The sequence below is a fragment of the Muntiacus reevesi genome, chromosome 1, assembly GCF_963930625.1.
Source record: "Muntiacus reevesi chromosome 1, mMunRee1.1, whole genome shotgun sequence".
Lineage (NCBI taxonomy): Eukaryota > Metazoa > Chordata > Mammalia > Artiodactyla > Cervidae > Muntiacus > Muntiacus reevesi.
The window spans coordinates 198,036,386-198,059,983 of record NC_089249.1 but is presented as its reverse complement, the minus strand read 5'-3'; the positions used below and the strand labels follow the sequence as shown (position 1 = coordinate 198,059,983).

Genomic DNA, 23,598 nt, shown 5'->3' with positions numbered 1-23,598 from the left:
CTATTAGAATTTGCAAGTGGAGAAAAATTTGTTGTTATTCAGTTGCTCAGTCGTGTCCAACTCTTTGCGACCCAATGGAGCAAGAGAAAACACACATGTACATTTCCTTAGGCATTGGAATGGTGGTGTCAGTCCATATCACACAGGCTCCATGCCCCTGCAAGGTCATGAGGCTGACCAGTGACATCACAGTGTCATGACAGGGTAGGTAGCCTGGGCCTCACAGACCCCTGAAATGGAAATGCCTGTCCAGGGCATGACGTGGGCTGTGGCCTGGGGAGGTCCTAGGGCAGAGTTCACGGGTCAGGACTGATCGGTGGACAGGCGGGGTCATGCCTGTAAACCCACCTCTCCCCCCGCAGCGGGAAGCATGTCCCTCTGCCACGGCCTGAATCATACCTTTTCTTCCATCTCCCATCTCTGTCTGTCCATCTGTCTGTCTGGCCTGAACCCCACGTTGCTGGGGAGGCCTGGAGTCTTAGACGGGACTGTGGGGGCTGGGACTGCAGCTGCAGGAAGGGTCTTTATAGAGGCCTCTGGCCTCTTCCTGCCAGAGGTCCCTCTTGACAAGAGGCCCACATGTGCTGGTCTGGTTTATGACCTCTCCACTTCTCCCCAGTCCAGGAGAACCACCCCTTGCCAGACCCAGGGTCATTTATTTCCTGTGCTCTGAGCAGCACTCACACCTCAAAAGTGTCCCCCCAACGCCCCAAGGGGGCAGAAAGTGGGCGGCTCTGACTCTGGGCTCCTGGGAGGAAGCTCTGTTGTCAGATGTCCTCTGTGTTTATTTCATTTACTGCCATGTGCATGCCCAGAATTCCCCAAGTCCAGAAAGCTTTGGTTTAAAGAGGGATGTGATCTAAACGCCGCTGGCAGCTTGGCCTTTACACCTGAATGTGCCCCAAACCACGTGTCTTGTGTTTTACTACAGGCAGTTTAAATCCCTGGTGGCTCAGTGGAAAAGAACCCGCCTACCATGCAGGAGACTTGGGTTTGATCCCTGGGTCAGGAAGATCCCCTGGAGAAAGAAAGAGCAACCCGTTCCACTGTTCTTGCCTCGGAAATCCCATGGCCAGAGGAGCCTGGGGGGCTGCAGTCCACGGGGTTGCACACAGTTGGACACAACTGAGTGACTAAACTACCACCCCAGGCAGCTTAAGGGATTTTCACCTGCAATTCTGGTTGTACAGGATTCTAACTGCATGTTTAATTTTTAACATGAGAATCTGCAACCTAAGATCCAGCTTGCCATTCAGTTTGAATAGCTTTTATTTTTTGAATTTTCTAAAAAATTATTTTACTCAAGTATAGTTGATTTACAGTGTTATTACAATGTTGTGTTGAAATGTCAGTCATTCAGTCCTGTCCAACTCTTCGCGACCCCACGAACTGCAGCCCACCAGACTCCTCTGTCCATGGAATTTTCCAGGAAAGAATAATTGGAGTGGGTGGCCATTTCCTTCTTCAGGGGATTTTCCTAACCCAGGGATTAAACCTGAGTCTCCTGCATTGCAGGCAGAGTCTTTACCATCTGAGCCACCAGGGATTTAAACTGTATGTGTTAATTTCGCCTTTTTTTTTTTTTTTTAAACTTATTGCAGGGTGGCATATGGGATCTTATTTCGCCCACCAGGGACTGAACCCATGCTTTCTGTGTTGGAAGCTTGGCGTCTTAACCACAGGACAGGCAGGACAGTCCCTTGTATAGCTTTTATCAATGCTGTTAGCCTCAGTTGGAGTTTTAGGACCTTAGAAGAAACCCCGGGCTCAGCGTGTCCATATCCTCATTGGGTCCAGCCCACCTCCCTGCTGTGTGCAACTTGAGGCTAGCAGGGTTGGGGAGGGGGGCATCAGACACACACCCTTTTGTCATAGCAAGTGGTTGTGCAAGATCCTTCCTGCCCACTTCGGGCCCTTCTGGAACTTTCCAGAAGTGGTCCTCTGAAGCCGTCAGACCAGTCTGCATTCCATCCTGGAGGTGGAGCCCCGGGCTAGCCTGACCCCGCACGTGGCCTCCTCAGTGCCCAGCCCGCCTGATCACACCTCTGCCTGCTGCACTCTGGCACCAGGAGGGGAGTGTGTGTGTGTGTCTGCGTCTGTGTGTGTGGGCCGCTCCCATCTATCTAGCTTCCTGACCCCTCACAGATGGCCCCATCAGTATTCCTCCTGCCGCCTTTAGCTACAGCCCTCAGCCAGGTCCTGATCTCTCCCCACCCTCCTTGTCCTGCACACCCCCGGCTGCCTTTCTGCCCCGCCCCCAGCTCTGCCGCCCTGGCTCCTGCTGGGCCTCCATCCCGGAGCTCATTGTAAAACGGAAGTCCGACCACATGCCCCCTCCTGGCCCCGAGCCTCTCCCACTGCCTCTCCCCTGTCCTGGTGCTTCGGTTTGTTATTTCTCATCCTCTGAAACCATACTTGCTTCCCCTGATGTGTGTGGGGACGCCTCTACTCCCCTGCATTTAGCTGTCATGCTCAGCTGTGTCCTATGTCTTTGTAGGAATGAGCCGCTGCTTGGCTGACAGATGATGCTGCCCTGAGCATAAGTTGCCAGGCTACCTGTCTCGAGCTCAGTGGTTCTCCCTGGGGACTGTTTGGCCTTGCTGGGGCTCTGGGCAGTGTTTGGAGACATCAGTTATCACAACTAGGGGGTGTTCCTGACATCAAGTTGGGGGAGCAGGGATTCTGCTCCACCTCCCCACAAAGAGAATGATCAGGGTGGGGGTGCTTAATGTCTGCAGTGCTGAGGGGTGTCTGCCTAACCATGCAGGTTGCTGGGCACCAGGTGCCTGCCTCTTGTCATCATCCTTTTTAATGACGTTCTGCTGGTTTCCTTGTCATAATGATGCTGGGGACACTTGTTTCCCCACCATTTTTTTAAAATTAATAAAGTTTAGGTTTTAGAGCAGTTTTAGGTTCACAGATTTAAGAGGAAGGTACAGAAATTTCTCATATACCCTGTGAACACCCCCCCCCGCCCCGGCCCCATTCTCCCCACCTGTCTCCTGCCAGATAGTGCAATTGGTATAACTGAGAAACCTGTGTTGACTTTTTTATTTTGGCCTTGCCATGTGGCTTGGGGATCTTAGTTCACCGACCAGGAATTGAACCTGTGCCCCCTGCAGTGAAAACGCAGGGTCTTAACCACTGGACTGCAGGGGACATGCCTTCTCTCCTTTTTAGAGATGAGGAACATCCCAGCATGAGGATGACCTCACTGTGTTGTTGAACTGTCCATCAGTCGTTGGGCCCAGGGCTGTGACAGCGCGTGTGTGTCCCTTCTCCTGCTGTCTCCGCTGTCCTGTGTCGGCCCTGTGTAGGAGGGCTGGCGCTGTCTCACTCTCTGATCCCCCGTGGCAGCCAGGCAGAGCAGGGCATATCAGAGGCTCTTGCTGGGCTTTGGGTGAGCAGCCAGCATGGGCCTGGCTGTGCAGGGTGGGCTTCAGGGGGCCCTGGTGGCCTCTGCAGCAAGTGTGTTCATTTATGTCTTTCTGGGGGAGAGGGGGTCTCAGCCATTCTGTTCTCAGGTTTGTGATGAATAAAGATTAACAACCACTACCTGGAAGGTGCCCTCCCCATGACCCCAGGCGCTGTTTGCATATTAATGGCAATCAGCCCTTTGAACCAGCAGCTTCTGGTTATAAATTGGGAAGGAGGGAAAGTTGACTTTTGTGTGTTCTTTCTTCTCTTTCTTTTTTTAAAATTTATTTGTTTTGGCTGTGCTGGGTCTTCATTGCTGGATAGGCTTTTCTCTAGCTGGGGTGAGCGGGAGCTACTCTCTAGTTGCAGTGTCCTGGCTTCTCACTGCTGTGTCTTCTCTTGAGCGGGGCTCTAGGAACGAGAGTTCTGTAGTTCTGGCGCACGGGCTTCTGGCTCACGGGCTTAGTTGCTCCGACGCACATGGGATCTTCCCAGACCAGGGATTGAACCCTGCCTTGGCAGGTGCGTTCTTTACCACTGTCCTGTCCTTCCTTCCTTGAGGGCACTGCTTCTGAACCAGGGGACACTGGGTGATGTTGGAGGCCCCCCATGGTTGTCACACCTGGGGTGTTCCCAGCATCCAGAGGGTGGAGGGCAGGGCTGCTGCTCCTGTGGTGTCCTTGATAGCCCCCTGCCCCCCCCCCCAGAGAGCGATCAGAGATCAGCAGAGCCTGCCTCAGGGTGTTCTGGATCCCGAGGGCTGAGGATCCTTGTTGGGTGTCGGTGGGGTGTCCTGGGGCAGTTGCTCTTGGAAAGGTAACTCCCAACACAAAGACTTTCGTCCCCTAGTGACATGCTCCGAGGCCAAACCCCTTCACATACCTGGTGAGTCACCCGGTGCCAATGGATCATAGAGCCCTGCTGGCTCCTAGCCTCCCCATCAATGAGTGCCTAGTGTGGGTGGAACTAACAGAAAGGTGTTCTCTCTGCGGGCCATCCCAGGCATTCCCAGCACCCCCCACCTTGTCAAGACAACCAGAAATGTCCCTACAGCATCGCCCCCAGGGCAGGTCACTCTCCCTGAGAGCCAGGGGTACAGGCAATGCTTGTTTACTGTAACAAAAGTTCCAAAGCACATAAAGTATTAAAACCTCCCCCGACACCTGATGTGTGGCCATGGCTCAGCGGGGTTGGGCCACATGCTTCCGGGGACACCCCCCCATGTGGCAGCAGGCATCCTCATTGGATAGGGCTTCAGTGACCTTGTCCCCAGGAGCTGGCAGGCCTCCATCATCCCCCCCACTCCCCCCAGTGAGCTTCCTTGCCTGGTGACTTTGGCCTGCGTCCCTGCAGATGGAGGACGGCCACACGCTGTTTGACTACGACGTCCGCCTGAACGACACCATCCAGCTCCTGGTCCGGCAGAGCCTTGTGCTGCCTGTCCCTGTTCCCGGCAGCAGCAGTGGAATCAAGGAGAGGGACTCTGAGCTCTCAGACACAGACTCTGGCTGCGGCCTGGCCCAGAGCGAGTCGGACAAGTCCTCCAACAGTGGTGAGGCCGCCAACGAGCCAGAAGGGAAGGCAGACGAGGATGAGTGTGATGAGACGGAGCTGGGCCTCTACAAGGTGGGGCTCCTGCATCGCTATCCCCACGCAGCCCTCGATCCCTGTGGCTGGGCAGCCCCCCGTCCTGCCCTATGTCATCATAGTCCCGTGGTGGAAACATCAGTGCTCGGGGGTTCCTTCTCTGCCCCTAAAGCAGAACCCTGGAACCGGACCTGCGGGTGTGTTCCCTGTGGTCCTTGCAGGGGCCGTCTAAGTTCTGATCCGCTGCCCTCCTCCCCTTAAGACCATAACCCTTCACAGATTTCCCTGGGGCCGAACGAGAGCTTCCTTCCCTGGCAGGTCGGCGAGTATGTGGATGCGAGGGACACAAATATGGGCGCATGGTTCGAGGCCAAGGTCATCAGGGTAACGAGGAAGGCTCGGGCTCACGACCAGCCCAGCAGCTCCAGCTCAAAGCCAGAGGACGACATCATCTATCATGTGAAATACGATGAGTGAGTATTCTCGGGGTGGGCCCGGGACAGCAGCGGCTCCGAGGATCTGGTGTTTGGAGCTGCCTGGGTGGTGATGTCCCCTCCCTCCGTCGTAGGAATTCAGAGTGTTTATGGAGCACTTAGCATGTGGCAAGCCCTGTGATGGGCCCGGGGAATTCGCATCTGTGAACAGTGAGGGGCTCTGAGTTGGCTTGGCTGGCCATAACCACATGCCGCAGGCTGGGCGACTTCAGCATCAGGCGTGTATCTTCTCACGGTCCCAGAGGCTGGAAGTCTGAGCTCAGTGTGCTGGCAGGGTCAGCTCCTGGTGAGGGCTCTCCTCCTGGCTTGGACACAACCATCTCACTGCGTCCTCACGTGGCCTTTCCTCTGAGTTTGGAGAGAGCGAGCTCTGGTGTCTTCTCTAATGAGGACACCAGTCCTATTAGATTAGAGCCCTGTCCTTATGAGCTCATTTAACTGATTACAGCTTGGGCTTCCCTGGTAGCTCAGACAGTAAAGAATCTGCCTGCAATGCGGGAGACCTGGGTTTGATCCCTGGGTTGGGAAGATCCCTCTGGAGAAGCGAATGGCCACCCACTCCAGTATTCTTGCCTGGAGAATCCTGTGGACAGAGTAGCCTGGCAGGCTGCAGTCCCTGGGGTCACAAAGAGTTGGACACGGCTTAGTGAGTAAACAATAACAACCTTTAAGGGCCCTGTCTCCAGATACAGTCACAGTGGATGTTAGGGCTTCAGTTCATAACCGAGGGCAAGCCTGCCTGCCTGCCTCTAGGGAGCTCATGTTGTATGAGGGCACTAGGGCTTCATCTGTTTCCCTGAAGAGTTTCTTACTGCCCACACCAGTTTCTGGCACAACCTAAGCTTAGCTCTAAAAATTACTGGAGTAGTTGGATGAGCGAATGGTAGTAGGTGCCAGATTCCCATCCTCTTGGTCAGGGTTCACAAGCTTCCCACCCTCGGGCCAGATCTGGCGCGCATCCTGTTTTTGACGATAAAGCTTTATTGAAACACACCAGCACCCATTTGTTTACATCTTGTCCGTCTGTGACTGCTCTTGTGGTAATAGCCGAGTTGAGTGTTCACAGCAGACACCTTGCAGCTCACAAAGCTGTGAGTATTGACTATCTGGTCCTTGGCAACCCTTGTTGTGCATGCTAAGTCGCTTCAGTCGTGTCCAGCGCTTTGCAGCCCTGTGGACTGAAGCTCTCCAGGCTCCTCTGTCCGTGGGATTTCCCCAGACGAAAGTACTAGTGTGGGTTGCCATTTCCTTCTCCAGGGGATTTTCCCCACCCAAGGGTCGAACCCGTGTCTCTTATGTCTCTTGCATTGGCAGGCAGCTTCTTTACCACTAGCACCACTTGGACAACCCTTGTTCTTGGCACTTTATTAAGAAAAATAACACCAGGCAAACCAGCTCATCACAGTAGAGTTGGGATCGTCCCTGCTCTAGGCTGAGGCTAAACTTTGTTGCTAATAGGATATGCTTTTATTTATTTATTTATTTTAATTTAATTTATTTTTAAATAGCTTTTACTAGAGTATAGTTGCTTTACAATGTTAGGTTTTTAAAATTTTTTTACTTATTTATCTTTTGTTAATTTTTATTGGTGTTTGGTTGCTTTACTGTTGTGTTACTTAGAATATGCTGCTGCTGCTAAGTTGCATCAGTCGTATCCGACTCTGTGCGACCCCATAGACGGCAGCCCGCCAGGCTCCCGACTCTGTGCGACCCCATAGACGGCAGCCCGCCAGGCTCCCCTGTCCCTGGGATTCTCCAGGCAAGAACACTGGAGTGGGTTGCCATTTCCTTCTCCAATGCATGAAAATGAAAAGTGAAAGTGAAGTCGCTCAGTCGTGTCCAACTCTTAGTGACCCCATGGACTGCAGCCTACCAGGCTCCTCCGTCCATGGGATTTTCCAGGCAAGAGTACTGGAGTGGGTCACCAGTGCCTTCTCTTTAGCCAGTTGTCTTACACCTTTTTTGAGGCCACTTGGAATTCCTGCATATTCAGAATAATGACTTCCTGTCTTTTTTTAATATAATGTCTTCCCTCTACAAAAGTCACCATCAACACACATGTATGGAAAAAAGCTTTCCCTCCCCGCATTTCCTTCTGTTGTAGTTTTCTATGGCTGCTCTACGAAGTATTGCTGCTGTTGCTGGAATAGTCTATCCTCTCATGGTCCTGGAGGCCCTAAGTCCAAAACCAAGGTGATGAGAAGGCTGAGACCTCGTAGAACCTGGAGGGGAGAATCCTTTCTGCCTCTTCCAGCAGGACTGGCTGTCCTGGCTCATGGCTATGATCCTCCCTCCTGCCTCTGCCTCCTTTTCCTGCATTGCTCTCCTCTGTCTGCCTCTCATCCATCAGTCACTAGGTTTAGGACCTTTCTTCTCTATCAGGATCTGATATTAACCTGATCTCTTATCTGCAACAATCCTATTTCCAGATTGAGCAGTGTCCCTAAATGAGCAGGGTGCGTGGCATGCTAAGCCACTTCAGTCGTGTCCGACTCTACGACCCCATGGACTGTAGCCCACCAGGCTCCTCTGTCCATGGGATTCTCCAGGCAAGAATACGGGAGTGGGTTGCCAGTTCCTTCTCCAGGGGATCTTCCTGACCCAGGCATCGAACCCTCATCTCTTCCATCTCCTGCACTGGCCGGCGGGGTCTTTACTGCTAGTGTCACCACCTTGGAAGCCCCTATTTCCAGATGAGGTGCCAATAAGCACCGCATGTCAGGGTGCCAGGGGTTAGGTCCTCAACCCCCTGGCTCTAATGCCTGATGAGCTGAGGTGGAGCTGCTTTAATAAGAGTAGAAATAAAGTGCACAGTAAATGTAATGCACTTGAATCATCCCCAAACCATCCCTGCCTTCCTGGTCCGTGAAAAAAACTGTCTTCCATGAACCCAGTCCCTGATGCTGCAAAGGCTGGGGGCCGCTGTAATTGAAATGTGTCACAGTGCCTGTGTATTATTAACACCAACAGATGAGCTCTTGGGGAGAGGCCTTTCTGGGCTGCTGTGATGAGTGTAACTCAGACCCGCACACCAGGCAGCCCTCTCTGCCCGGCTTCTGTCTCCCGGTGATGGGGTGAAGCCTGCTGGCACCTGAGGTCTGAGCTCAGGGCTCTCCCCTTCAGCTACCCAGAGAACGGGGTGGTCCAGATGACCTCACAGAACGTCCGGGCTCGAGCCCGACACACCATCAAGTGGGAGGACCTGCAGGTGGGCCAGGTGGTCATGGTCAACTACAACCCAGACCTTCCCAAGGACCGTGGCTTCTGGTACGACGCCGAGATCCTGCGGAAACGCGAGACCAGGACGGCACGGGAGCTGCATGCCAACGTCAGGATCGGGTGAGTCTGCCTGGCCTTTGCCTTCTCCCCAGGCCCTCTACACCCCACCTGCGGAAGTATTTCCGGGGCCCTGGCAGAGATTTCCAGCTTCCTTGTTTTTGTATGCTTGTTGTTTTGAATTTGGCAAACAGGTGAAAAAATGTGGCCAGGTCCGGAAAGTACTGAAGGCCACACTTAATATTCTTCCTTCTGTTTTCTGGTCACCTGGTTCTCCTGTCCGGAGACATGGCTGGTCCTAGCACCTTCCTGGGTCAACGTGTGTGTGCACAGACAGGCAAGAACATACCCAGAACCACACACTCCTACCCGGCGTGCCCTTCACATCAGGGGTCAACAGGCTGCTGGCCACAGGCCAGAGCTGGCCCCCAGGTGTGAATGGCAAAGTTTTATTGGCACCGAGCCTCGCCCATCTGTTCACTGCTTCACTGTGGCTGCTCCATGTTAGGAGGGCGCCCAGAAGAGAGCTGGGTGGCTGCCTACAAAGCTGAAAATATTTACTGCCAGGCCCTTTGCTGAACATATTTGCTGAACCCTTTCTACCAGGTTTCTGTGTGTGTGTGTAGAAAGCTTAACATCTTTACCATTTTAAGATGTTTTTCTTTTTTTTTTTTAATATATTTACTTATTTGGCCTCACTGGGTCTTTGTTGCTGTGTGTGGACTTTCTCTGGTTGCGGTGAGTGGGGGGGCGTGGGGGGGAGTTGCATTGCGTGGCCTTCTCACTGCAGTGGCTTCTCTTCTTGTGGAGCACAGGCTCTCGAGTGCGCACTTCCAGTAGTTGTGCACAGACTTAGTTGGCCCGCAGCGTGTGGGATCTTTCCAGACCAGGGATCAAACCCGTGTCCCCTACATTGGTGGGTGTCTTCTTCACCACTGGGCCACCAGGGAAGCTCTAACCACCTTAACCATTTTCAAGTGCACTGCTCAGTGGCATTAAGCACATTCACATTGTTGGGGCAACCATCCCCACCCCCAACATCATCCATCTCCAGAACTTTCTCATCTTCCCAGACTGAAACTGTCCCCTTGAAACACTGACCTCCCCAGCCCCTCCCCTACCACTGGCTCCCACTACCTACCTTCAGGATCTGTGAATCTGACTCCTAGGGACCTCACCTAAGTGGAATCATACACTATGTGACTTTCTGTGTCTGGCTTTTTTCGCAAGGTCCATACATGTTGCACAATGAACCTTTTTCGGTGGCTGAATGATACTCCACTGTATATGTTGTATACAAGACATGGGTATCTGGGCAAGTGTCTTGAGCACAGGCACAGTGAGTGCAGAGGCCCTGGGGCAGGACCATTTTTGGTGTCTTTGTGGCCTCTTGAGGAGGCCAGTGGAATAAAGGGGAGAGGGGGAGGAGGAAGCGTTCAGGCCACGGCTGAGAGGGGTGCAGAGCTGGTGTGTATTCTCTGTTGCTGGCAGCCGTTGGAGCCCGAGAGCACAGAGTAAGTGTTCAGTGTCAGTCGCTCAGTTGTGTCCGACTGCGACCCCATGAACCATAACCCGCCAGGCTCTTCTGTCCGTGAAATTCTGCAGGCAGAAATCCTGGAGTGGCTTGCCATTCCCTTGTCCAGGGGACCTTCCCGACTCAGCAATTGAATCCAGGTCTCCTTCATTGAAGGCAAACTCTACTATCTGAGCCACCACAGCAGAGCATAGATGCCACCTGTAATTGGAATCATCGCTCAGGCAGCTGAGCTGGGAGTTGACTGCAGGGGGCAGCGTGGCAGCAGGGAGACCAGGGAGGAGGCTGATGGGGCAAGGTCCAGGCATCAGCCCTGGCCCAGTGATGTGACTGTTAAAAAAAATAATAACTTGCTTTTTGTTTCCTTGCTTAGAATGTTGTTTTCTTGTTTTCTATGTCTTTGATTTCTGCTCTCATCTTTAAAAAAAAAAAGTATATATTTAGTTAGTTAGTTAGTTACGGCTGAGATAGGTGACATATTAGTTCCCTGACCAGGAACTATGCCCTCTGCAGTGGAAGCTTGAAGTCTTAACCCCTCCCAGGGAATTCCCTGCTGTCATCTTATCATTTTCTCCATTTTTTGAGTTGATTTTGCTCTTCTTTTTCTAGTCTTTTTGAGGTAGCAACTTAGATCATTTTAAGTCTAATGTGAGTATTTTAGTACTGTAAATTTCCCTCTCAGCACTGCCTTACCTGGTTTCCACATATTTTGCTCTGTTGTTTTTCTTTTTATTCAGTTATATCTGTTTTTACAATTTCTTTTAACACTTCCTCTTTGGCTCCTGGCTTATTGAGAAATATGGAGTTTAACTCTCAAGTGTTTAGAGATTTTTGCATTCTTTCTGTTGCTGATTTCCAGTTTGACTTTGATATGGTCCAGGAACATACACTATATGATTCCAGTCCTTGTTGAGGTTTGTTTTATGGTTCAGAGTGGGGTCTGTCTTGGTGAATATTGCACAGTTTTAAAAAAGTACATTCTGTTGTTGGGGCAAGTGTTCTGTTTACATCAGTTGGACTGTGCTGGCTGATTGTTCACATCTTCTACTTCTGTCATGTGCTGAGGGGGTGTCCCGGTGTTCAGCTGTAACTGGATTTGTCTGTTTCTCCTGTCAGCTTCAGAATCATGAGGCTCTGTTGTTTGATGTGGACATACTCACGTGTGTTACGTCTTTCTGTTCCTTATGCAATATCTCTGTTTGTGTCTCCAGTAATTTCCTTTGCTCTGAAGTCTATTTTATCTGAGATATGTATATGTGAATTGATACACTTTTTAAAATAAAAGTAAATGAGGAGTTCCCTGGCAGTCCAGTGGTTAAGACTTTTGTTTCTACTACAGGGGGCCTGGGTTTGATCCCTGGTCAGAGAACTGAGATCCTACAAACCACACAGAATGGCCATAAGTGAATAAATGAATATGCATGGTGTATCTCTACCACTGTGGTTGAATTTGGAGTTTCTCATAAACCGTATATAGTTGGGTCATTTTTTTTTTAATCCACTTCATCAAGTTTGCATCCTCCTTGGCATGTGTTATGTTTTCTGGCCATTATTTAAATATTTTTTTGGCTGCAACACGCAGCATGTGCGATCTTAGTTCCCCAACCAGGGATTGAACTCATGCCCCCTGCAGTGGAAGTTTGGACTCTTAACCACTGCACCCCCAGGGAAGTCCACCACTTGGCATACATTATCGAACCTTGAACAACTAGGGGGTTAGAGGCGCCAACCTCTGTGCAGTTGAGAATCCAAGCATAACTTACAGTCCATCCTCCCATCTCTGGTTCCATTGTATTTGTGGTTGCTCAGTTGAGGATTCAACCAACTGGGGATTGTGTGGTACTATAGCATTTACTGTTGGAAAAAATCCACCAATAATTGGATTCATGAAGTTCAAATTCATGTTGGTCAGGGATCAACAGTATCTTGACCATTACACATCTAAGGTGATTATTGGCATGCTAGGGCTTGTGTGCTGCTCAGGCGTGTCCGACTCCATGGACTGTAGTCCACCAGGCTCCTCTGTCCATGGGATTCCTAGGCAAGAACACTGGGATGGGTTTTGCCATTTCTTTCTCCAGGGGATCTTCCCAACCCAGGGATTTCAGCGTGTCCTGCACTGCAGGCGGATTCTTTACCCCTGAGTCATCAGAGCTTGAGCCTGCCATTTTGTTACTTGTTTTCTGTTTGTTTCCCCATTTTCTTTTTCCTGTTTCTCTTACTCCTTCCTATGGGTTATGTAAGCATTTTTTAGGATTCTATCTTGATTTGTTGGTGGTCTTTTGGAATGTATTGTTTTGCATAGTTTTCTTAGTGGTTTCTCTGGATTCTGTCATATAAGCCTGTGACATACCAGTGTCTCTGTTACCACTTTGAGGGAAGTGTGGAAATCTTTCATGCATTTACGTCCCTTTATACTCACTGTTTTGAGTGTCAGACAGTGTCTTGATTTCTATTGTCATGTATGACTTAGAACGTGCATAAGGAACATAATTACTGTGCATACCCGTGTTTCTGCCCTTTCTGTTGTCTTTCTTCCTTTTTCCTCCCAGATGCCTTCCTTTTTAATTTTCTATCTACTTGAAGAACTTTCCTCCATTATTCTATAAAGGAGTATCAGCTAGCAACATTCTTTTAATTTTCCTTCATCTGACAGTGTAACCACCTCCCGTTAAATTGAAGTAATTCCCAGGCATCGAATCATTGTATCTGTTAATACTTTTGAGTATATTTCTTTAAAATGACTCTTTTACAGAAACAGTTTTCATGCTATTATGACAACAGAAAATTTAATTTCTTAACATCTATCCAGTCATTGTTCTGTCTGCCAATTGACTCACATTTAGAAAAAAATAATTTGTTTGTTTAAGATCTAAGTAATGTCCATAGATTTCAGTTAAGTTGGTAGATCTGTTTCTTTTAAAAATATTTGTATTTACTTATTTCTTTGACTGTGCCAGGCCATAGTTGTGGCATGTGAACTTTTCGTTGCAGCACTTAGGATCTTTAGTTGTGGCTTGTGGAATCTAGTTCCCTGACCAGGGTTGGAACCTGGCCCCCCTGCATTGGGAGCTTGGAGTCTTAGCCCCTGGACCACCAGGGAAATCCACAGTAGATCTTTTTTTTAAGTCTCCTTTATCTTAGGTTTCCTGTCCTTTTGTTTTTTCCTCCTTTTCCTTGTTTGTTGGGGAGGCTGGGTTTGTCACATAAAATCTGTACAGTCTGGATTCCCCACCAGCGTCCTCCTGGTGTCATTTCCTCTGTTCCTCTGTCCCCGTGTTCCCTGTGAACTGGTGGGTAGATCTGGACATGTGCCATCTAGTCTTGCAGTCACGAGTCACATGCTGCCAAGTGCTTGAAATGTGGCCAGGACTCATTGAGATATGCTGTGATATACCCTGGATTTCAAAAACTTACAGTGCTGAAAGAGTGTAAACTAGCGATTGTTAATCATTCCTGAACATTCGTTACACATTGAAATGATATTTTGTATACATTGGGTTACATTTGTTGTTCAGTTTCCAAGTCATGTCTGCCACTGCAGCATACCAGGCTCCTCTGTCCTTCACTGTCTCTTTGAGTTTGCTCAAACTCATGTCCATTGAGTCAGTGATGCTGTCTAACCATCTCATCTTCTGCTGCCCTCTTCTCCTTTTGCCTTTAGTCTTTCCCAGCATCAGGGTCTTTTCCAGTGAGTCAGGTCTTTGCAACAGGTGTTCAAAGTATTGGAGCTTCAGCTTCAGCATCAGTCCTTCCAATGAATATTCAGGACTGATTTCCTTTAGGATTGACTGGCTTGATCTCCTTGCAGTCCAAGGGACTCTTAAAAGTCTTCTCCAGCACAATTCAAAAGCATCAATTCTTTAGTGCTTAGCCTTCTTTGTGGTCCAGCTCTCACATCTGTACATGACTACTGGAAAAACCATCGCTTCGGCTATATGGACCTCTGTCAGCAAAGTGATGTCTCTGCTTTTAAATACGATGTCTTTCTTGGTTTGTCATAGCTTTCCTTCCAAGGAGCACGTTCAAATTGATGTCATCTACTTCTTACTATTTAAATGTGGTTCTCGGAAAGTGTGAAATTATACATGATTCACATTTGCTTTCCTTAGTAGGTTGTCGATGTAGTGGTGGGGTGATCCGATGGAGGCAGTCAGATGCTCTGATGGAAGCAGTGAGATGATCCTGGGGTCGTTTTAACCTAGATGAATTTTTGTAATTTTTAAAAATTTTTCATATTTTGATCAGAACTTGCTTTATAGTTTTTGCCTATTGAGCCTTGTTTAATGGACCTTGCCAATTAGTGGGTGTCACCTCCCAAATGTTAAAAATTATTCTCTCAAATGTATCAATGAAATTCTGGCTTATTTGTTGTTTTCACCTGGTTGCTGATTTGGTAGAACTTGAATTTGCTAGGATAGTAGCTAGGCAAGTTCATTGGCCCCTGCGAAAGCCTCTTCTCCGATTTGATTAGAATCAGAGCTGTTCACGGGCTGTGAGAACATGTCCAAGTGGCCGGGTCTTTCGGGGTCTTCGTTGGGGCCGCCCGCTGGTCATCCTAACAGGCCCGTTCTCTTGTAGGGGTGATTCTCTCAACGACTGTCGGATTGTCTTCGTAGACGAAGTTTTCAAGATCGAGCGTCCGGGCGAGGGGAACCCCATGGTGGAAAACCCGATGAGAAGTGAGTTCTGATCCAGCCCTTCTGTGCTGGGTTGAGGGTGGGTGCAGGGGTGGGGGTCGTGCCTGAGCTGACACCCCACCCCACCCCACATCCAGGGAAGAGCAGGCCCTGCTGCAGACACCGTAAAACCCCTCCGTGCTGTGTGTGTGTGATGGGGTGCAGGGTGGGAGGGTGGGGCCCTGCCAGAGCTGATCCCATCCCCCTGCTTCCCGGGACCCAGGGAAGAGCGGGCCCTCCTGCAAGCACTGTAAGGATGATGAGCGGAAGCTGTGCCGCATGTGCGCCTGCCACGTGTGCGGGGGCAAGCAGGACCCCGACAAGCAGCTGATGTGCGACGAGTGCGACATGGCCTTCCACATCTACTGCCTGCGCCCACCACTCAGCAGCGTGCCCCCTGAGGAGGAGTGGTGAGTGCCCCCAGCTGGCCGAGGCGATGGAGATGTGCGATCCTGCCCGTGTGGCCTGGCCCTGGCTCCCTGGCGGCGGGGAGGGAGGTGCTGTGGGCCAGAAGCAGGAGCGGGCGTCTCAGGCCTGGAGTGGGAGAGTCGTGATGCTCAGCTCTGGTTTGATAACCTGGAAGTACTAACAGAGGTGGCTGTTGTTTGCCCTGCCCCTGCCCTCCTGGTGGAGACAGGGAACTGAGTCCTTGGCAGTGAGTAGGTGCCATTGAGTCGCCCTTCGTGTTGGCCGCGTGGGGGCTGGGGCTTGGCTTCACTGTGGGGGGCACTGCTGTTCCCAGTGGGAGGGGTCAGCGCCTGCTGCCCACCAAGGGTGCCACTCGCCCCATGTGGCAACCGAGCTCTTCCGATGTGACCCGTGGGACCAAGGGAGTGGATTGCATGTCGAGTTCGTGAATTTAAGTTGAAGCCGTTCCCTGCCTCCGCACTTCTGCGCAGTCTTGGCTGTGCAGGAAGGCAGGGGGCCGGCCATGCGGCCTCGGGCAGGGGGTGACGTCCCTGTGGTCACAGGTACTGCCCCGACTGCCGGATCGACTCCAGTGAGGTGGTGCAGGCGGGCGAGAAGCTGAAGGAGAGTAAGAAGAAGGCGAAGATGGCGTCGGCCACATCGTCCTCGCAGCGGGACTGGGGCAAGGTGAGGGGGCCCTGGGCTCCTGGAGGGCCCCACTGCCCTCCGCCCTCCCGCGGTCACTCATGCTGCTGTCCCCTCTGTTTCGGAATGGACAGGGCATGGCGTGCGTGGGCCGCACCAAGGAGTGCACCATCGTGCCGTCCAACCACTTCGGCCCCATCCCGGGCATCCCCGTGGGCACCATGTGGAGGTTCCGAGTCCAGGTACGTGCGGATGTCGGGCGCTGCGGCTCAGTCAGCGGGCGCTGGCCTTCCAGCAGCCCCTCTGCCGGGGAGGGCCGCCCCAGGGGCAGGAGGCTAGGCTGGGGTTCACTCCAGGTCCTTCCCTGGTATGGCTCGGACTCTGGCCTTCAGGGACTGAGGGTTCTCTTAACAGGAGAGATGCGTTTGGATCGAAGGGTCAGACTCTGGCTCTGAAGGCGGGAGTGAGGGCGGTTGAGCTTTTCTGTAATGTCTGGTCCACTTACCTCTCGGTGGGTTCACAGGTCAGCGAGTCGGGGGTCCATCGACCTCACGTGGCGGGTATCCATGGCCGGAGCAACCACGGGGCCTACTCCTTGGTCCTGGCGGGAGGGTATGAGGACGATGTGGTGAGTATGGGGAGCTGGTTTCATTTGTGTGTAACTGTGGCAAATACACGTAACAGAAAACTTAACCATCGTCACTATTTTTAAATACGCCGCTCAGTGGCATTAAGCATATTCACACTGTCATGCGACTGTCACTACCATCCATCCACAGAAACTTTTCCATCTTTTGAAACCAAGACTCTGTCCCAACTAAACACTTGAGTCCCCATCCCTTCCCCCAGCTTCTGACCTGTACCATCTGCTTTCTGTCTCTATGGATCTGACATGTAAATAGAATCATATCTTTATCCTTCTGTGTCTGGCTTATCTCCCTGAGCATCTTGTCCTTAAGAGTTCATCCACGCTGTAACAGGTATCAGAATCTCCTTCCTTTTTTAAGACTGGGTAATATTCCAGTGTGTGGCTGGACCACATTTTGTTTATCCAGTCATCCATCCGTGGATGCCTGGGTTGTCTCCACAGTCTAGCTCCTGTGAATAATGCTGCTATGAACCTGGGTCTGCACAGACCTCTTCATGTCCCTGTTTTCACTTCTTTTGGGTATAAACTCAGAAATGGGATTGCTAGCCTGCGGTAACTCTGTTTTTAATTTGTGAGGAATGTCCATACCGTTTTCACAGCAGCCATACCAGCTTCCATCCTCACCAGCCACACACAGGGTTTCAGTTTCTCCACATCCTCACCCACACTTGGTGTTACCTGTTTGGTCACTGGGCCTAACACCTTGGTTCTTTGACAGTTGGCATCCTCATGGGCATGTGTGGGTTCATTTTGAGGGTATCTCTCCTTTCCCGTGCGTGCAGGGTTTAGCCTGCGCTCTGTCTCATTTTCAGGACCATGGGAACTCATTCACATACACAGGTAGCGGTGGACGAGACCTTTCTGGAAACAAACGGACTGCAGAACAGTCTTGTGATCAGAAACTCACCAACACCAACAGGTTTGCAGAGCAGAGTGTTACTGTTTCTCAGGCGCACGTCTGCCTCGTCCTCGGGTGGCTGCACAGTGGAGGGGCTGTGTTCTGTTTTGGAGCCATCACGTGTAGGAAGTTAGATTCCCATTAGGACTGTGGTGGTGGGATCTTCCTATCAGTCCAATGGTTAAGACTCTGCCCTCCCACTACAGTGTACACGAGTTTCATCCCTGGTCGGGGAACTAAGATCCCACATACCGCATATCATGGCCAAAAAACAATGTGATATGTAGGGTCCATCTCTCCCCTGCTCTGTCCACTTGTGAGTCATTTAGTCACAGTGAAGCAAACTTTCCCACAGAAGGCCAGATAATAAACATATTTGGCTATGCACGCTGCATGGTCTCTGTGGCAGCCACTCAACTCTGCTCTTATAGCACATAGGCAGCCACAGAACTCAAAGAAGAGGGTATGCATGGCTTTGTTCCAATAAAACTTTATTTGCAACACCACTAGGTGGGAAGGAGTTTCCTGAGCCACAATTACAGGATGGGGTAAAGCATAAACAGAGAGCACAAAGGAAAAGATAGAGATCTGATGACCTGTAAATATTATAAATCACACAAAAGCCATAAGTGTGCAGAAAAGGCAGGTGACTCTTGGGGGAAAAGTCTGCCATAAGCAGGATGCTGCTGCTGCTAAGTCGCTTCAGTCATGTCTGACTCTGTGCGACCCCATAGATGGCAGCCCACTAGGCTCTGCCGTCCCTGGGATTCTCCAGGCAAGAACACTGGAGTGGGTTGCCATTTCCTTCTCCAATGAAGGAAAGTGAAAGTGAAGTCGCTCAGTCTTGTCCATGGACTGCAGCCTACCAGGCTCCTCTGTCCATGGGATTTTCCAGGCAAGAGTACTGGAGTAGGGTGCCATTGCCTGACAGTTATGCCTTCTATGTAAAGAGCTGTTGCAAATCAACAAGAAAAACTAACAGAATAAAGCAAAGGATGTGCAAATCATTCTGCAATGTAATGAGATCCCAGTGACCATGAAAATTTATTCATCTTTAGTGAGCAAAAAAATACACATTGAAGCAATGATGAGTTCCTATTTATTTATCCTGTAAAGCTGCCCAGATTCTCCAGTGTTGAGAAAGGCCAAGGCATAGGCTAGCATTCCATTGTTAGTAGAAATCTAAATTGGTATTTCTTGCTTTCCAGAAAGCTCTTTGCCTAAATATCTTTGTTTAAAAAGAGGGCAGCTGAGCTGACCTCTGCTCCCCCTGCTCCCAGGCCTCTGTGCCCTCCATTGGGATAGGCCTATTGGCCTGGCCCACATTTGTGATTTTTTTTTTCCCAGTTTGGCTGTGCTTGGTCTTTAGTTGTGGCATGGGAAATGCGTGTTTTATTGTCTGTTTTTAATTTGAGGCATGTGAGCTCTTAGTTACGGCATGTGGGATCTAGTTCCCTGAACAGTGAGAGTGCGGAGTCCCAACCACTGAACCACCAGGGAAGTCCCTCAGTTTCCCTTTCCTTACAAGGTCATTGGATTCAGGGCCCACCCTAGTCCTTTCTGACCACTGCTGAACTTGACCCCATCCGCAAGCACCCTCTTTCAAAAGAAGGTCACACATTCATGCGATTGGGTGCTTGGGACGCGATCTGCCCTCTGTCTCAGGGGGACACTGTCCAGAGCATGGGCCTGCCTTGCCCCACAGGGCCCTGGCTCTCAACTGCTTTGCCCCCATCAACGACCTCAAAGGGGCCGAGGCCAAGGACTGGCGGTCGGGGAAGCCAGTCCGCGTGGTGCGGAACGTCAAGGGCCGCAAGCACAGCAAGTATGCGCCCATCGAGGGCAACCGGTACGACGGCATCTACAAGGTGAGCGGGGCCCCTGTGCCTGCACCCGCCACCCCGCCCCCATGCTAGCATGATGCCCTCTGACCCCCGCTCCCCTCCCTCCGTAGGTTGTCAGGTACTGGCCTGAGAAGGGCAAGTCCGGCTTCCTGGTGTGGCGCTTCCTACTCCGTCGAGATGACGTGGAGCCGGGGCCCTGGACCAAGGAGGGCAAGGACCGGATCAAGAAGCTGGGGCTGACCATGCAGGTGCGTCGCGGCCAGACCAGAGCCAGCCGGGGGCCCGGGCAGGGAGCATCTGGCCAGCAGGGCCTTGCTCTCCAGGGTTTCTCTCATCCTGGATGATTTCCAGGTTGTAAACAGGTGGTAACTCCCTGGCTTTCCCCGCCTCGTCCTTCAGCCAGAGGATGTTGAGGGGGTGGTGGCTCAGGTGTGCACGTGGCTTTGCCTTTTAAACAAAAAATAATAATGTTTTTAAAGATTTATTTATTATCTTTTGGCTGTGCTGGGTCTTCGTTGCTGTACTCAGGCTTTCTCTAGTTGCAGCAAGTGGGGGTTGCTTTTCTCTGTGATGCCTGAGCTTCTCACTGCAGTGGCTTCTCTTGTTGCAAAGCATGGGCTTTAGGGCGTTCGGACTTCAGTAGTTGCGGCTCCCAGACTCTAGAGCACAGGCTCAATAGCTGTTGTGCATAGACTATTGCTCTGCAGCACATGGGATCTTCCTGGACCAGGGATTAAACTGGTGTCCCCTGCATTGGCACGCAAATTCTTAACCCCTGGACCAGTGGAGAAGACCCAAGGCTTTGCTTTTGTGGTTAGAGCTGAGAGCTGGGCTTCCTTATCAGAGCTGTCTTAGAGGCGCTTATCTGAAATCAATCTGGAGTCTGATCTCTTCTCTTGGCCAGTCCCCTCCACCCTTTCCTCTCCTCTCCTTTTCCATCTCTCTCTCTCTCTCTTTTTATTTTTTTGACCACACCATGTGGCATGTGGGATCTCTTAGTTCCCTGACCAGGTATGGAACCCTGAAGTAGAAGCAGAGTCCTAACCACTGGACCACCAGGGAAGTCCCCATCTCTAGTCTTCCTCTCTGACAAACCAACACAATTGATCTAAATAGATTAATATTAATAAGCAGTGCATGTGTGCTAAGTCACTTTAGTCATGTCCGACTCTGCAGCCCCATGGACTGTAGCCCTGCAGGCTCCTGTCTGTCCATGGGATTCTCCAGGCAAGAATACTAGAGTGGGTTGCCACGCCCTCCTCCAGGGGATCTTACAACCCAGAGTCGAACCCAGGTCTCTTATGTCTCCTGTGTTGGCAGGTGGGTTCTTTTTTTTTTTGGCAGGCAGATTCTTAACCACTAGCACCACCTGGGAAGCCCATAAGAGATGGAGAGAAGTCTAAATGTAAAGATAAGGTGGATCGCGCCCCTGGACCAATTGCTCTTCTCTATGACTACAGAATCTTTCTTTTCCAAGAGTTCACCCAATGCCTGGGGAGCACTGCCTTTTTGCACTATAATTATGGTGTTTTCTGTTCCTCACGGTGAGCGACTTTACAGCTGATACGTCGTGGTGGGACTATTTCAGGAATCTTAATTGCTGTTGAGAGTCTGATAGCGCCTACCCCCTGGGCGGGGGGGCCACAGAGAGTTGTCTTTTGAAGCAGTGTTTATACTGCAGGGAATTCAGAAGCGGTGGAACTGAGGAGGCAGACAGCTGAGGGTCAGGAACTGTTTAGTGGGAGGAAGATTTTTTATTTAGGACTTAAGTCTTCACAGTACGTTCACATTACTAGGAAAGCTTGAAGGTTTGTTAATGGAACAATTGTGATTGTAGGTGCCTTAGAGATGGGGTTCTAGGGGCTTTCCTGGTGATCCAGTGTTTATGACTCCGAGCTTCCACTGCAAGAGGCGCGGGTTCAATCCTTGGTCAGGGAACTTAGATCCTCTCAGAGGATCCTCTCAGATCCCAGATCCTCTCAGGCCAAACTGAAACAAAAAAGAAATGGGGTTCTAATAAAGCCTTCTGGGACTTGGAGGAACGCAGGACCCATCAGAATGGGGTTGTGGAGCTAAGGCCTGGGCCTGGTGTATGGTAAATGAGGTCATCTTGGGGGCCAGCCATGCCCATCATCCCCACAGGGGTTGGGCGGGCTGTTGGCAGCACAGAGCCTGAAATTCTTACTGCCTGGCCGCTGGCTGGAAAAAGTTTGCCTACTTCTTCTCTTAGAAATGGAAAACTATTAAGACCGTCTTGGGGGAGTTCCCTGGTGGTCCAATGGTTAAGATTCTGAGCTCTCACTGCTGAAGGCCCTAGTTTAATCCCTAGTCAGGCAACTAAGATCCCACAAGCCTCAGGGTATGCAGCAGAATAAATAAATTAATAAAGGCTATCTTGGGAATTCCCTAGCAGTTCAGTGGTTAGGACTTGGGGCTTTCACTGCTGAGGCCTCGGGTTTAGTCCGTGGTTGGGAAACTTAAGATCCCCCATGGTGTGTGGGTTCACAGCCTAAACAACAGCAACAACACAAGACTGTCTTTTTTTGCTGCCTCTAACGTGCGGGATCTCACTCTGCCTCCTTCCCCGCCAGCCCCACCCTGAGGCACAGGCTGTGTGTCTGTGTGTTTGCCCCCGTGAGTCTCTGTGCTCAGTCACTGCTGCAGAGTCGGGTCGGTGGAGACGTCTGGGTTGTGGCTGAGTGAACAGAGTCTGTCTCTGGGGCCGGACCGGGGAGGGGTGACAGTCCTGTCTTCTCCCACTTGCAGTACCCAGAGGGCTACCTGGAGGCCCTGGCCAGAAAGGAGAAGGAGACCAGCAAGCGGGCAGCCCTGGACAAGGAGGAGGAGGACGAGGAGGAGGGCTTCACATCCCCCAGGAAGGGCAAGCGGAAGAGCAAGTCGGCCGGTGGGTGTCTCTGCGGCCACCCTCGTGCCCAGGGGTGGGGCCCCCTCTACTCTCCATCCTCACCCCGCCCCCCGCTCTGTCCCAGGAGGTGACGGGTCCTCGCAAGGGACGCCAAAGAAGACCAAGGTGGAGCCCTACAGCCTCACCACCCAGCAGAGCAGCCTCATCAAGGAGGACAAGAGCAACATGAAGCTGTGGACCGAGATCCTGAAGTCACTCAAGGACGGGCCGGTGAGCTCTCCCACCTGGCTGGGGCCATTTCCTTTTCACTGTCATAAGAAGGAGATGGTGTGAAATTGACCATCTTCACTCTTTGCACTACTCAGCTCAGTGACATTGAGCACATTCACATTGTGGTATAACCATTGCCACTGTCATCTCCAGGACGTCTCATCTCCCTAAACTGAATCTGTCCCTGTGAAACACTGACTCCCCATCCTCTCCCCCAGCCCCTGGCCCCACCATCTACTTCTTGTCTGTGGATCTGACTCCTCCAGGGACTTCCTGTGAGTGGGATCAGACAGTGTGTGCCCTTCTGGGTCTGGCTTCTCTCTGAGCATCACGCTCTCAAGGTCCATCTCCTTCGTTTCTATGGACAAGTAATATTCCACCACATGAATGGATTTTGCTTACCCATTGTCTCTCATTGGACACTTGGGTTACTTCCAGCTTTGGCTGTTGTGAAGGGACTGCTGTAAACTTGGGTGGGTAGGTGACTCTAGGACCTTGCCTTTAGTTCTATTGGGTATAAACCTCGAAGTGGGATTGCTGGTTCCTTGGGTCATTCTGTCTTCAAATTTCCCAGAAACCACCAAACCAGGTCAATTTTTTTGTTTGTTTGATCCTCCTGCCTTAGTGGGTAGAGTGACATTGATGGGTCACTGCAGGCGAGTGTCTTGGCCCTGGTGTCCTCTGTCCTTGCCTGGTGGGGACCACCTCTCCTTGGCTCACAGTCAGGATCAAACCCAAACCCTGCTAAGCCCTGGGCCAGCTGCCTGTTACTGCTGATGTCCTCTGCTTCTGTTGTCTTCCTCCCTGTCATCCTGTCTCACAGCCTTCTCTCTCGTGGGTTTCTCTGCCCAGAGTCCCTTTCTCCCCCAGCCTTCCTGACTCAGCCTCTCTCCTGTGTGAAATCACTGTGGCTGCCCTAACAAATAAGCCTTTAGGGGTAAAACCCAGGCCTGGGCAAGTCTGGTCCCTCTGGAGGCTCCTGGGGAGTTTCGACTCCTGACTCTTCCAGCTTCTAGAGGCGCCGCATCCCT

The 23,598-nt window shown here is 51.2% G+C and overlaps 1 protein-coding gene across 2 annotated transcripts in view; it reads left to right on the top strand.

Moving 5' to 3' along the window:
* UHRF1 (ubiquitin like with PHD and ring finger domains 1) overlaps positions 1-23,598 on the top strand; it is a 34,195-nt gene that overhangs the window by 5,610 nt on the left and 4,987 nt on the right. For both annotated transcript variants that reach the window (XM_065917986.1, XM_065917987.1), the window contains exons 3-15: positions 4,771-5,043; positions 5,323-5,477; positions 8,622-8,837; positions 14,890-14,990; positions 15,211-15,397; positions 15,959-16,082; positions 16,175-16,282; positions 16,564-16,668; positions 17,502-17,608; positions 19,293-19,455; positions 19,542-19,679; positions 22,198-22,336; positions 22,422-22,567. In XM_065917986.1, the coding sequence (XP_065774058.1) occupies positions 4,771-5,043; positions 5,323-5,477; positions 8,622-8,837; positions 14,890-14,990; positions 15,211-15,397; positions 15,959-16,082; positions 16,175-16,282; positions 16,564-16,668; positions 17,502-17,608; positions 19,293-19,455; positions 19,542-19,679; positions 22,198-22,336; positions 22,422-22,567 (1,962 nt within the window). The remainder of the gene's footprint in view (positions 1-4,770; positions 5,044-5,322; positions 5,478-8,621; positions 8,838-14,889; positions 14,991-15,210; positions 15,398-15,958; positions 16,083-16,174; positions 16,283-16,563; positions 16,669-17,501; positions 17,609-19,292; positions 19,456-19,541; positions 19,680-22,197; positions 22,337-22,421; positions 22,568-23,598) is intronic.